The sequence below is a fragment of the Heliangelus exortis genome, chromosome 7 (genome assembly GCF_036169615.1).
Source record: "Heliangelus exortis chromosome 7, bHelExo1.hap1, whole genome shotgun sequence".
NCBI lineage: Eukaryota > Metazoa > Chordata > Aves > Apodiformes > Trochilidae > Heliangelus > Heliangelus exortis.
Genome location: NC_092428.1, coordinates 31,480,776 through 31,494,604, shown reverse-complemented (window position 1 = coordinate 31,494,604; position 13,829 = coordinate 31,480,776). Strand labels below are relative to the sequence as shown.

General features: G+C 42.8%; 1 protein-coding gene across 2 annotated transcripts in view; it reads left to right on the top strand.

The window, feature by feature from the left end:
• The first annotated feature begins 536 nt into the window (after positions 1–536).
• The window catches only part of CPXM2 (carboxypeptidase X, M14 family member 2), a 61,864-nt gene continuing 48,571 nt past the window's right edge, over positions 537–13,829 (top strand). The window contains exons 1-3 of one of the 2 annotated variants that reach the window (XM_071749645.1): positions 537–640; positions 1,584–1,681; positions 3,583–3,732. In XM_071749645.1, the coding sequence (XP_071605746.1) occupies positions 621–640; positions 1,584–1,681; positions 3,583–3,732 (268 nt within the window). In that variant the 5' untranslated portion in view covers positions 537–620. Of the gene's footprint in view, positions 641–1,583; positions 1,682–3,016; positions 3,733–13,829 lie in introns of those variants that run through there. The other variant, XM_071749644.1, reaches the window with a different exon arrangement.

Below are 13,829 nucleotides of genomic sequence, written 5' to 3'. Positions count from 1 at the left end.
AAACACCATGGCAAGGCAAAAGAAGGGTAGGACAGGGTGGCTCATACAGGGCAGGACATCCAGCTCAGGGGACTGAAGAAAAACTTTTTGCCTGTGTCTAGGGGTGAGGGCAGCTAGGAGTGGCTCCTCTGCCAGAGCTGGTGTTGAAACTGGCTCAAAATACACAGAAATTGAGATATCTTAGCTTAGAGGGTAAATCCTCACCTTGCAAATAAATGCTTTTTAGGAGTAAAGGGAGAAATCCCTGCAGGTAGCATCATCTTGTGTTTTTCTTCTGCAGGACAAAGATTTTAAGTAAAGTGTAGAAGTCCTTACTGGAGTCAGTCCAGGGGGGAGGATATTGCTGGTTACAGTTCTACAAAATTATTAAATTGCTTTATCTCCTTCCACATCAGCTGCAAGTTTTTAATAGCTGTCTTGATACTCCACAGGCAAAACATCTGAGGCTTCAGTGAACTTAATACTCCAGTGCAACTCTAAGAAGAAAAAGCACCTCCTTTCCTCTGAGCTGTATGTTCCTAGGATGCTGACAGAGAGAAAAAAATGGCAAAAACATCTTATGGTGAGGAAGACCAAAATTTTGCCTGGAGACAGAGGTTTGTGTGGTTCCAGCTGGCTGAATGCACTCACAGAACCAGAGGTGAGTCTGGAAGGAGCAGCAGGGCATACCCAGAACATATGGAAATCCCAGAGAAAAAAACATAGGGGGGTTGGTAATCAACACAGATCAAGAGCCAGGAATAGGTACAGATCAGGTATGTTTGGGTGAATAGATCTTTCTTAAGGTAAGTAAATCATAGAATCATTTTGGTTGGAAAAGACCTTTAAGATCACCAAGTCCAACCCTTAACCTTGTGGTGGTTTTCCACCTCAGACCACTGGGTGAGGAGCCCCTTACAGGGACTCTGAGTTAACAGCAATCCATGGAAATTTCACTGGGATCTTCACTGCTTTGAGGCCTTTGCTTGTAACCTGCCAGGAAATGCAGAACATATTAGGGGAGAGATGAAAGAATGAGATGAAACACTGCTGGCACATGATTTGTCCCCTAATTTTACCATCACCACCTCACTTAAGTAACAGGAACACAAAGCAATGGGTTGTTGGATGCCTGAATAATAAGGTAATGGGATGGGTCATCTAGGTAATATTTGGGTGGATTTGTATCACTTAAATGGATTTTTTTACTTTTATTAAATATGTACAGGTCTGAAACTGGCAGGAGAAGATTTTTGCTGCTGTAGCATGCAGGTACAGTGGTTTTTTTTTTAGAAAGGGTATTGTATGGGAAAGAAAACACAGGATGTTTACATGCATACATTATTGAAATCTACACATGTAAACTTTACAAAATAATATAATATTCCCCCAAACCACATTCCTCAGGTCTTTAAGTAATCTCCACTTGACTCTTTTATGAAAATACTTTGTGTTTTTCTTGGAAATGCAAATCTTCTGTTTCTATGTATCCTTTGACTACTGCAGTAAGCTAAATAACAATTTGCAGCTCAAGCTCCTTTAGTTACCCATAAAAGAGGTCATTAAGGATGTCATGGAAAAGCCTCTTTCTATTCCCTCTCTAGGTATGTGCCTGCCCAAAATATTTGCCAAATAGTAACTGTGCTGCAAATGGGAACAAAATTAAACATGTTTTCTGTAGCTTGTGCTCTCCCCTCAGAAGGTAGGACCAATTCAGTAAATCTCTGCAAAAGCAAAGTATATTTATTTTATTCCGGTTCTAGAAAGTGAAAGCTATATTTAAAATAGAAAAATCATAACCTTCAGATTTAAAAAAAAATGTAAAACTGAAGGATGAAAATAGAATTGGGAGTGAAAACACAGTTTCACTTGTCTAAATGGAAAGATAATAGACACAATATTGTCACTACATTCCTTTGGGGATAGGGAGTAAGAAAGCAAGGATTATCATAAAGTATATGAGACTGGATCCCCCACAGTCTGGAAAAGAGACATAACAAAATTTATAGGTACTGAGGCATGAGATTATGCTTATTAGGGTGTTAAAGTTATGAGAAACACACAAAAAAGGGTTGCAAACGGAGAATAAGGAGTGGGGTAAGAGCTGTAATCCTTTCATCAAGCTGACTGGACACTGGCAAGGCATACAATATACATAATGAAAATATGTATTTTCATTGAAATATGATATTTCAATATCTCTAAAACAACCTTCAACACTGAAGGTTTTTTTAGAGGTAAGAAAAAGGTGAAAGGTGATATTTTATTCTCAGACAAATTGATTCCATGAACGACTCTGGGTCTCATGTGTGCAGCTGCCAGCACAATGCATCCTCATCTGCTCAGAAGATGTTTCAGACAGAACAAAAGTCAGGATCCATCCCAAAAAGAGGAAGAAAAGGGCTGATGAAACATGTCTTTTCTTGTTTTCAGCTGGGCTGAGTCCAGGGAACTCCCAGGTACCCTGGGAGAAGCCTCTTGTAAATTGGCATATGTTATGTGTTGAGTTGTATTAGTTATATATAACTTAGATATTAAAACGTATGTAATATGTATGATATATATAGTTTTCTTTATATATAAAGTATATAGAAGTAATTTAACTCATATAAAAGCTATACAAAAGTTATAGATGTATAAATATGACCAAGGGAGTCTGAGATCGGTCCTGAAGAGGAATCCTACTTTTTTAACAGCTGAAAAAGGCCCCTACAAAACAACCAAAAACCTTGACAGGGAACACAACACAAACATTTTTTAAAAAAAGAAAGTTATTTGCTACAGGGGGGACACCAGCACATATATTTCAGTGCATGCAGGGTTCACCCCCAGCTCCTGTGCCCACCCCCATCTGCACAGCATCTCCCAGGGGAGGGAAACACTTTGGGACACAGGCTGGGAGGGAAGGGCTGGCTGCCAAGTTTACTTTTCTGTGCATAAAAGCTCTCTTGGATCAGCTGGAGGCGGGAAGACTAAAGAAAAACTTCAGGGGGGTGAGAGGAGTTTAGCTGAAACTCTTGTAACTCAGCTTTTTTTTTTTTTTTTGGACAAAAGCGGCACAAAGGAAAAAAAATAATGAAAGACAGGAGAGGAAAAGCAGTGAGCTAAACCGTGCTGGAGATCCCACCTGCCAAAGGCTGGAGGAGAGGAGAGCTTGGCTGGCTGGTGAGGCTGAGGATCACATGCATCCTTCCCCCTCCCTCCTCCCCAGCCTCCATCCCGCTCGGCTCCTCGCAACTTGGGTGAAAGTCGCCCAACGCGGAGGCATTTTGCTTTTTTTTCTCCTTTTATTTACAGTCGAGCTCTTCTGCCTCTGCTGGGAAGGGAGCAGAAGTTTTCTGGTTGCCCCCCCTTGATTTCTAAAAAAAAAGTTCTGGAATTTGCAGAAGAGGTTTCTTAAAAAAAAAAAAAAAAAAAAGCAAAGGATAATGATTGCCCTCAGCAAGGAAAGCTCATGTTCTTTGCTCTGCCTTGCTGTCTGTGCCTTTGGGCTGGTGTTGGTGGGGGACATGTCCCAGGCTGTACCCATGGATGATCAGGATTATTACCTGCAGGAGATTAGCAACAGAGATCATTATTATTCCTTTCCTTATCCTGGTGAAGAGTTTTTCCCTTTCACGGAGCAACCTGGAGAAGAAGGACCCGGCCGGGCTGTAGAGACAGAGGAGCACCCAGGGTTCAAACCCAGAAGGAAGGAGTTAAAACCGAAGAAAAACAGCAAAAAGGGAAAAGCCATTCTTGAAACTCCACCAGGTAACTTTCCACCTCCTTCTCCAAAGCTTGGAGGCTGCTCAATCTCACGCTGACTCTGACTTTTACCATTTATGAATATCCAGTGAACAGCAGCCTGGGTATTAATAGCCATAAATGTGCTCGTGGTGATGATGATGACAATACATTAAATTTTAATATCATACAGAACAGATCTGCAGAACTTTTCTAAGTTTTTAACCCTTTTAGACCCTCTCCTCATCAAGCAGAGAGATTTCAGCCTGCCAATGTATTAATTATGCTGTGCTCTAGCTTGTATATCAACTTTTCCTCCTTAATTGCACTTGACAACTGGTTTGCTGTAAAAGCTGCTGTTCCATAACCAAAAGTAGAAAGGTTCTGGGGTAAAAGCTGATTGTGGATGGTAACACCTTACTTTTTCCCTTGTCCTTTTCATCTAAGAGAGGCTCCTGGATTAATTTTCCTCACAAACCAGTGCATTTCTTTGATGTTTCTCTTTAAAGCCCTCCGGAGGATGAGATGTAAACAAAGATCTTCCTGTAAAAGACCAAACCATAACAAGCTCAACTTAATTATCGAGCTGTAAAATAAACCAAATGGCAAAAAAAAAGCAGTGCCTTCTATTAAGAAAAGGCCACCCTTAATCCCATTTTCTAGTTTCTGTGTTGGACTGCATGAAAATATGCAATTAATAAAGTTTGCAGAAACCTGATCAGCTTTTACCACCCAGCTGTTAAGAATTAATTGCAGCACCCTGAGAGAGGAGTAATTTGTCTTTGGTTTTCCTAAATGTGGGGTAGGTATTGAACTGGTCTGGGATATTTTGGGGTGAGATTGGGCTGTGTGAGGAACTTTAGAGGAGCCAAACCCCACTCCTCTACAGCTGAATTCCCGTTTACTTCAGGAGGAAAAGTTGGATGTCATCAGCTGGGGCAAATGCACAGAGTTTGCTGTTTAGAGCCAGCACCAGAGGTGGTGGCAAAGCAGAGGAGCAGGGGTTGCAGGGTGACATGGACATGGTTACATGTAGCAGATAGTAAATCAGGTCTTTACAATTTCATGTTGGCACAAAAAGGAATTAATTAGGCTTTGATTAGCAAAGATACCAGTCTTTGGAGTAATAGTGAGGAGAGAATATATTTCTGCAATCTGGGAGCCCTTTTGTGGGGCAGGCAGCCTGGATTGCTGCTGAAAATCAAGGCACAAGTCACAGATCACAGAATCTCAGACTGGTTTGGGTTGGAAGGGACCTTAAAGCTCATCCAGGCCCAACTCCTGGCACAGGCAGAGACACCTCCCACCAGCTCCAAACCCATTCCAACCTGGCCTTGAAGTCTTCCATGGAAACACAGAATGCAATAGATTCCCAGCCCATAGAGGGATGCTCCACAGTTCACCTCTGCTTCCACCTTCCCTGCTGACTTTTTCCCAATTCCCCCACCAGCATGGCATCCCAGCTGCTCCCCCAAACATGGAGCACCACAGCAGGGATTTGGATAGCATCCAGTCCATGTGGGCAATGTTCATCCATCTTCACAAAGATGCTTCTTCCTTCTTTCCCACCTCCTGCAGTGAGCTCCTTACAGGTGCAGAGAAAGCAGCAGCCAGGCTGATAACAACCTCACTGTGCAAGCCCCATCCCTTCCAGAGCTCTTTGCTTTCTGCACTGTAAATACAGCAGAACCTGCCAGGGAAACATGCTGAGGTCTTACAGGTAGTCTGAATGTTTGATTTGACAAATGGGTTTATCTTTTTATTTATCTATATAAGTAATGATGGATTAGAATTCAAACCTTCCCCAGAAAACACTCCATGGTGTGCCCACAAATTGTCACGTGCAGGTTTCATCTAATTCACTGTTTCTTTCTTTCTGCCCTACTTTCTTTCTGCCCTGCTCTCTGAACCCAAGGAGATATTTTATTCCTGCATTCAGTCAGGTGAGGTCGTTCCTCAGCCTCCTTCCCTTTCTCAGCCTGGCCAAGCACGAGGTCAAAGGGAGCACAGGAGAAGCTCAGGATGCTCCACCAAAAAAACTGGAAATATCTCAGCAACATATTCCCCAGCAGCCTATGGAAATATTCCCCAGCAGCCTATGGAAATATTCCCCAGCAGCCTGTGGTCTTGTGATACAGCTCCAGCTACCAGACTCCAAACTTTCACCAGACAGGGCCTATAAGAGGTTTTTAAGGCCTCTGAGCTTTTATAAAAAATCACCAGAATAAATCAACCAACCAATCCCCTCCACCAAACCTTTGCTCCTTGCTCCAGCATATGGAGCCTTGCTCCTAACTCAAGAAACTGGTTGTTAGAATTATTTTGGGAAAAATAATATGGGAAAATCCTCAGGAGCAGCTGAACTGGTTTAAATGAAATAGCCATAAATAAGCCCTGGGTCAGGCACCCAGCAAAGAGAATAGCTCACATTAATTAAAAAAAAAAAAAAAAGATGTGCATGAAAACAGGAGGGTTTTAGCAATTTTAACTGCAGGCAGCACTCAAAGATCTGCCTACAATATTTGAATTTTCTCCTTTCTCTTCTTCCAGAGGCAGGCAAGGGCTGAACCCTGCCAGTGCAGTGACACAGACACTTAGTGCCACCTCACTGCGTCACCAGGCATCACTTTCAGCTGAAGATGTGAAAATTTGGCACCTCACAAAGGTGCCTAAATAATAATTCACCCTTATAATTTCTCACATTTGGCCTGTTAAGAGGATGGCTAGAAATGATGCCAGCTGCCAAACAGGTATCTGTGAATAGCCCCAATAAATCTGGCTGGGTAAATATCTGTGTTGTGGACAGACATATATATGTGTTCATGCATCTATCTAGGGCTGGAATTAATTTATCAGACATGCAGTAAATACCAAAAAAAATATTGCTTTTTGTGAGGCTCGCTGGCAGGCAGGGCATGAGGGATTAGTTAGTTGTAACAAACAATAGGCTGGCTGGGAGCTGGGATGAAGAAAGAGGAGGAAGGGAATGTGTGATCTGCCCTTTGGCTGAGCAGCTGGTACTGATCAGCCCCAGCTTTGAAACAGAGTTGCAGGCAAAGGTTAGAAGGACATGGGCTTGGTGCTAATTCCTGAAGGTGGTGAGGGTATAGATATCTTCAAGCTGTGAAATATCAGTGGAGGAGGAGGAGGAAATCCTGTTGATGCCAGTGGGGTTGCAGTGTGGGAGGTTTGGAATGGTTTAGGTTGGAAGGGAGCTCAGAGCTCATCTCCTCTAACCTCCCAGCCATGGGCAGAGATGCCTCTCATCCAGACAAAGATGCTCAAGGCTCATCCAACCTGGGCTTGAACACCTCTGGGGAGGGGGCAGCCAGAGATTCCCTGGGCAATCTGTTCCAGAGTTTCACCACCCTGGTACTAAAGAACTTCTTCCTAATATCCAGTCTAAACCTATTCTCCAGTTTAAATCCATTTCCCGTTGTCCTGTTGCTGGATTCTAGTGAAAAGTCCCTCTCCAGCCTTCCTGTAGGTTCCCTTCAGGGATTTGGGGCAGCTCTAAGGTCCCCCAAGGTCTTCTCCTCTCCAGGCTGAACCTCAACCTCTCCTCATAGCAGAGCTGCTCCAGCCCCTGGATCATCTTTGTGTCCCTCCTCTGGACTCATTCCAACAGAGCTCTGTCCTTCCTATGGTGGGAACACCAGAACTATTTTCAATACTTAATTCAGATATTAACTAAAGATATCAGCCTGCCTCCTTGCCCTTTAAATGGCTCAGAAATGAAGTGGCACTGGGTCATCCTTGGAAGGTAAACAGTGGGACTGAGAGGCTTCTGTATATACATATTTCCATTTTCCAATTCCAGCCTTGTTTGTCTAGGCCTCTATCCAAGGTCCATTCAAATCAGTGGAAAGAGCCTTGTTAACATCAAAGGTTTTCTTTTATAAGGCTTCTAATAGAGTTTGATATATGTTGTCTCAGCCACCATCTGTGGGGCAGACCCCTGAGGATGCTTTTTTTAGGAGTCTGCATAAAAACAGCAATTTACCCCATAAACAGCTCCAGTTATGGGGCTGAGATCCCCACCAACACTGCCCACTGTTGCCCAGTGCTCTGGGATGTGACACAACAGTTGTCACTGCCAGTCCTATCAAGCCCAAATCAGGCCCAATTAAATCTGTAATAATTTTGATTTGACTTTCAAAACTTACACTTGTTATAGAAGCTTTTGTGCTGACCATGCACATTCTGACTGCCTGTAGAAAGTAGAAAAGTGATGTTTATTTTTATGACAGTGCTCAGAAAGCATTTTAGTGCACATTTATTCTGTATTTTACAGGCTTTCCAGTGTCTGATCTCTTAAATTTCCTTTGTCTTGTCTTACCTGTTGCTTTCCCCAGCTTGAAAGTCTTCAGCTGCATCATTATTTTCTTGCTACCTATTTGCTCATTTTTGTGTAATGTTTCCATCTGTTTAACTATATAGTTGTTAAATGTTTTGGTTTTGGTTTATGGTGTGGAGTTTGTTTTTTTTTTCATTTATATGTGCCACAGGAAGCTTTTGGATGGGTCAAGATCTCCCTGGGCCAAGTGTCTGAGGAGATGTCAGTGAGGGAAGGCAAAAAGTGGATAAAATGGTCAGTGCACTGAAAATCGTCTTGCAGAAAGAATTTGAATGTATAAAAATAGAGTGATAAACACAAACTGAGGCATTTGTGAGATAGTGGAGACATCAGTGAGTGCAGGAGGGGGAAAACCTGGATCACAGAGATGTTACTCAGGAATAAGTGGAAAGGTTTTGTTGCAGAATGGTGACGAAGACCTGAGGAGTTCAAAACCTGAGAGGTTTATGGTATTACTGGCATTTGAATGATGAATTGGTTCACCAGTAAGAAGCTAAGAGCAAATGATACACAGAGGCATTGAGCTCAGAGCTGGAAGGACTTAGGAGGAGGTCACCAAGATCCATCAGGCTGCTCACTGCACAGGAGGAAACAGAGAAGGAAAAGGTAGCCTGTGAATCAGCATGGCTTGCCAAAATTGTGGGTTTGGATGGGATTCTTGAGAGAAAAGATGGAAAAGGGTGAGAAAACAGACAAGCTGGAGGCATACTTAGAGAGCCAGGAGGAAGTCCGGGAGCAGTGGGAGCCCTCAATGTCAAAGCTTTCCAAAGATGTTTGAAGCCCAGGGTGTAGAACTTTGCTGGTAGGTTGGAGATGGAGTGATGGCTCAGAGCTCTGGCTAGGAAGAAATTATTAGAAAGATTTGGGAAGGTGCCTTTGAGTGGAAGGGGAGGGCTGGAAGCTGAGGGGCTGAGGGATCAGAATCTGGGAGGGGGTGGAGGCAGCAGTCACGTTGGGCAGGGAGCTTGGAGGGAGAGGTGGGGGGAGAAATGGGGCAGGAGATGGGAAAATAGAGATTCAGAGAGGACAAGAAACAGGCTTTTGGGTAGGGAACTGAAGCAGAGGGTAAAATGTAAGGTGGGGGATGGCTGTGTACATGGGCTGGTGTTTAAGAGGAGACTGCCTGGTGGTGATTTATATAGGAGCTAAGAAATAAGCATAGAACTAGCCATAGGCTGCTGTTTTCTAGCCCATTGGTGTCCTCTCTTTTAAATCTTGTAGCTGGCTTCCATTCTGAGAAGCCCAGAGAAAGTGGAACCCTCCTGTGACCCAGCAGGTACGTTGTAATTTTAAAGCTTTTGCTTAAACTTCTTGTCCCAGCATCTTTTAAGGACCAGCTCATTGGTCCCTAGATGTATATCCCATCAATTTTAATATGACCTCTATCACATCCTAATTGCCAGATGTGACAAGGAAAGCTGAAAACATGTGGCTTTTAATGAGGTTGCTTTCATCTACCAGCTTCTATTCTCTTGTAGCACTTCTCCTGTGTAGAATTATGAGAGGTAGCCCAGCCATTCCCTTTAAGAGCCCATTTTTTTATAGAATGTCATAACAAAAGAGGACAAAAGATGACTAGCAATGAATAATGAGAAATGCCCTCAAAATTGGCCCAACCTTTTTGATTAACATCTTTCCTTACCTGTGGCTTCAATGAATAATGTAACACAAGAAAAAAATGATAGCAGAATAAACACGTTTGATTATGCCAGGGGAAACTGTGTTCTACAATAATTCTTCCAGCAGCTTTCCCTGAATTCCAACTCATTTTTAAGGTGAGAAAAATACCTTTTTTAAAAAAGGGATGGTTGCAATGAATAGATTTTAATAGTAGGAACCCAATGCTAGACTTCTGAAATGCCAGCATATTACCTGCTACTTGTTATTTTAATTCATTCTTGGTTTTTAATGTTTAAATTCTCTGTTCAGTGAGCTGGCTAGGCAGCTCAATCCCATGGTTCACAATCAAATTTTACTTAATTCTTTTTGCTTTGGAATGAAAATCTCTTGGCTATGTGAACAAAGAATCTGCCAAAAAGGTGGAGTAGTGGAAGGTATGGAGCAGAAGCAGCAATGTCTTGAATTTTCAACACCTGAGCCTTTCCTCCCTTGGATTTTGAACCTTGCCCAATTCATTGTCTTTCAAAATCAGACTGCCAAAGGGTTTCTTGTCTGGGTACAGAGCTAAGATTTGATTGTCTTGTAGCTGCTTGTTCTTGGAGTATTCTTATGCAAAGGATGCATCAGGTCTGGTCCTCTTGTCAGGCTTGAGGTGAGGTTATGTCCTCTGGTACTGCTTGGTTTGTAAACCAAGGCTTTTTGAAATGAACGAACATGCAAATATCTGCCTTTAACACTGGGATTTGGTTACTTAGGAAAAAGCTCTGATGTAGCCAAAATTATTTAATATTTAAGCTCCAGTGATTACAGATGCAAAATGCTCCATGGGCTTTACTCAGCTTCACCAGGAGAAAGCGGAGGTGATGGGAATAACCACCCATGTTAGAAATAATCACCTTTAATCCTTCTGGGAGCCACCTCAGCAGACACTTTGGTCCTGTTCAACCCACTCAGCCATCAATCAAAGACAATATTTGAGTTTCCTTTATTTCTGCATGGGACTTCTTTCTGGGGTGTTCATGGCCACCAATTCTTTGCAGTTACATCTCCACTCCAGAATTTTTTCTCAGTAACCTGCCTGAACACACTGCTCAGTCCCAGGCAAGACTAAAGTGCCCAGACAATGGAATAAAGGGATTTAAAGGACATTATGGCCAGCCACAAGACAAATCTCTAATGCTGCTGCTGGCTGATATTTTCCTGATCGGGATTTCTCCTCCCAAGCCACAAATAGTGTTGATTACTGAGCATCTCAGCTGCCTCTTTCAGGCTTGCCTGGCCTTTCTCTGCCTATTTCTGATGGCTAGAGTGGTTTTTGCATATCTGATCAAGTAACAGGTAACACCTACCTCTGAAACCCCTCTGAAACACACTGCAATGTTCATTTATTGCTTCTGATGCAAACACATTTCTAATTCCCTTGCAGCAGAGCAGAAGGAACGTTTATGATTCCAGTCCCCTGTGGTTTAATCATCCAAGAATGGGGAAGGGCAGAGGGTCTGCTGTGAGCTGGAAGGGATGGAGCCAACCAGAGAGGAGGAGCAAGGAGCATTTTATTCTTCCTGTAGTCACCAGGCAGTGCTAAATCAGCTTGACAAGTGTAAGAGGAAACCTGTTTCTCTTTTCTATCCATAGCTAAAAATGGAAAAAAAAAAAAAGAAAAAAAAAAAAAGGTGAGAAAAACAAGAGAGGGAATGAAGAGATGCCAGATGGTGACTCTGAGAGCCAGAGTGGTGATGAAGACATCAGAGGAAATATGTGGGGAACTTTGGAGCTGTTAATCTCTCTAGCTGGTTTGAATTAAATTACAAAGGGCAGTCTGGTGAGATGCTGATAGATATCTAAGACCTCTTTTGGACATGAAATGGCTCCCTTCTGGTGGGTAATATACTTACATTGGCAAGCATGGATCCATATCATGTTATTATAGGTTAAATGGATAAAGATAAGGGTTTCCTTCCTTATTTCCACTGAACTACATCATTGTTCTGATCAAAAAGAGTCTTTAAAGTGACTTTTGGTTCTGGAGGGGTGTTTAAAGGAGCTGCCTGATAAATGGGAATCAGGCCCAATGCACTGTAAAACATCATTTACAAGAATGCCTTGTAAAAAGTTCTGTGAGGTTCTGCTAATGGGGCAGAGCTGGAGGAGTACATTTGAGTCCTGCCTTAGGAAGATGGGATTATTTCCTTTTCCAAACATGACTTAGCCCCAAATCTGCATTTTAGGGCTGCATCCCACTGGATCCATTAGGGCTTGACATTGCCCAGTCCAGCTGGTGAAATATGGGTATTTTCTGGGGGGGAAATAATTAATCCCCTGTGCCAGCTGGGTGCTCTGCTTTGATTTCTTCATCCATGGTGCATTTTCCAGTGGGATTCCTGTGCTACCCTGGGGTTTGTGACCCCCCAGTGAGCCCAAACACCACTCACAGACCTGTTCCTAGGGACAGAATCCCTCCTGAACCTCTCTTTGCACCCCAATCATTCTGCTCCTCTGTTTTTCAATTTCTTTCATCGGGTTTTTTTCTTCTTTTTTTTTTATTTGTTGTTGGGTTTTTTTGCTGTTTTTTTTTGGTTGTTGAGTTTTGTTTTTCAATGAGGGTACTCACATTACAATCCAGGCCTGGATATTATTTTCTCAAATCTTCAAGATTTAGGTGCTTTGTGAATTTTTACTTCTCAGGGGTGCAGCATTTTGCACAGTCTTTTAAAGGAAAGAATACAGCTCTGAAATGGGAGTTCTTAAATATTTTGCTTTTCAGGACTTTTGGGTATATCCAAAGAACTTCTGGCTAATTTCTATGTGCACTTTGCCAATTTTTTATCCCTTCAGTAAGGCCATTTTCCACTCTTTGGGATTTCAAATGAATTAGCCACCTTTGATTTCCTCAGTACTGTCAAGCTGCATGTGAGTCAACCACATAATTAAAAAAACCCAAAACACATCAAAAAGAAAAAATAAGTGAAAAGCAAGCAAGCCAACTGAACTTATTTTTTGTCCTTTATCCTGCTGTAGAAAACACAAACTGATTCCTTTTTCAGGGTTGGGAAGGAGCACAAAGCTTGAGGCCAGATTAATTGTAACCACACATCTTCTGAAATCATTCCCTCAGCAATAGCTCCAGGCACTTTGGTGACTTCTGTGCTTGATGAGAAGTGTTTGTTTTCATTCATTCCTCTTCTTATTTCATATGAAGTAATAACAACAGATGCAACGTTAGGAAAAAAACCCACAAAAGTCCAAATATTTAAAAGCCTGAACTCTCTGCTAGAGCAGACACACCAGTTCTCCATAAAACTGAGACTTCCACTTTACAAAAGGTTTTAAACCCAAGCTGGATTGCTTTTAGGTATTTCCTGTCACAGACTCTCTATATAGGTCAAATATTCAGCCCAGATGTGCAACCTGGAGGACGGGGAGGCAGCAGCTGGGATCAGCCCATGCAGGATGAGAGTTCACAAATAAACTCTGAGGCTTGGGCAGTGGTTCCCATCCTCTCAGTGATGTTCCAAGGTTGTGGGCAGCAGAGTTACAGGTGCAGGAGGAGGAGGGATGTTCATTTTAAGGGGTATGAGCAAAACTGGGTGCTGGGGTATGATGGTTGGCTGGGCAATATCTGCTGCAGTGGGCAGTTTGAAAAGAAGCAGGTGAGGAATTACTGCTGGGAAGATTCAGAGGTTAGAATTAATAAACTGAGTTGGGTTGGATGGGACCTTAAAGACCAAGCTGTTCCAACCCCCTGCCATGGGCAGGGACACCTCCCACCAGCCCAGGTTGCTCCAAGTCCCATCCAACCAGGGCTGAGACACTGCCAGGGATGGGGCAGCCACAGCTTCTCTGGGAAACCTGGGCCAGGGGCCCAGCACCCTCCCACCAAACAATTTCCTCCTATTATCAAACCACTATCAACCTTTGTTCAGCTTAAAACCATTCCCCCTCATCCTTTAGCTGCAAGATGCTCCTGTGATACTCACCTCTCACTGCAGATATGGACTATTCCAATCCTGCATTTTGTTGGTAAATGCATATTTTTGGTTTTAGTCATGAAAAAATGAAAGCTGACATTTCAGCTCACAGCTAAGATGACAAATAACTGTCTGCTGCCTGAAGGCACAGCTCATGCTACTTCATCATGCTGGCTCTG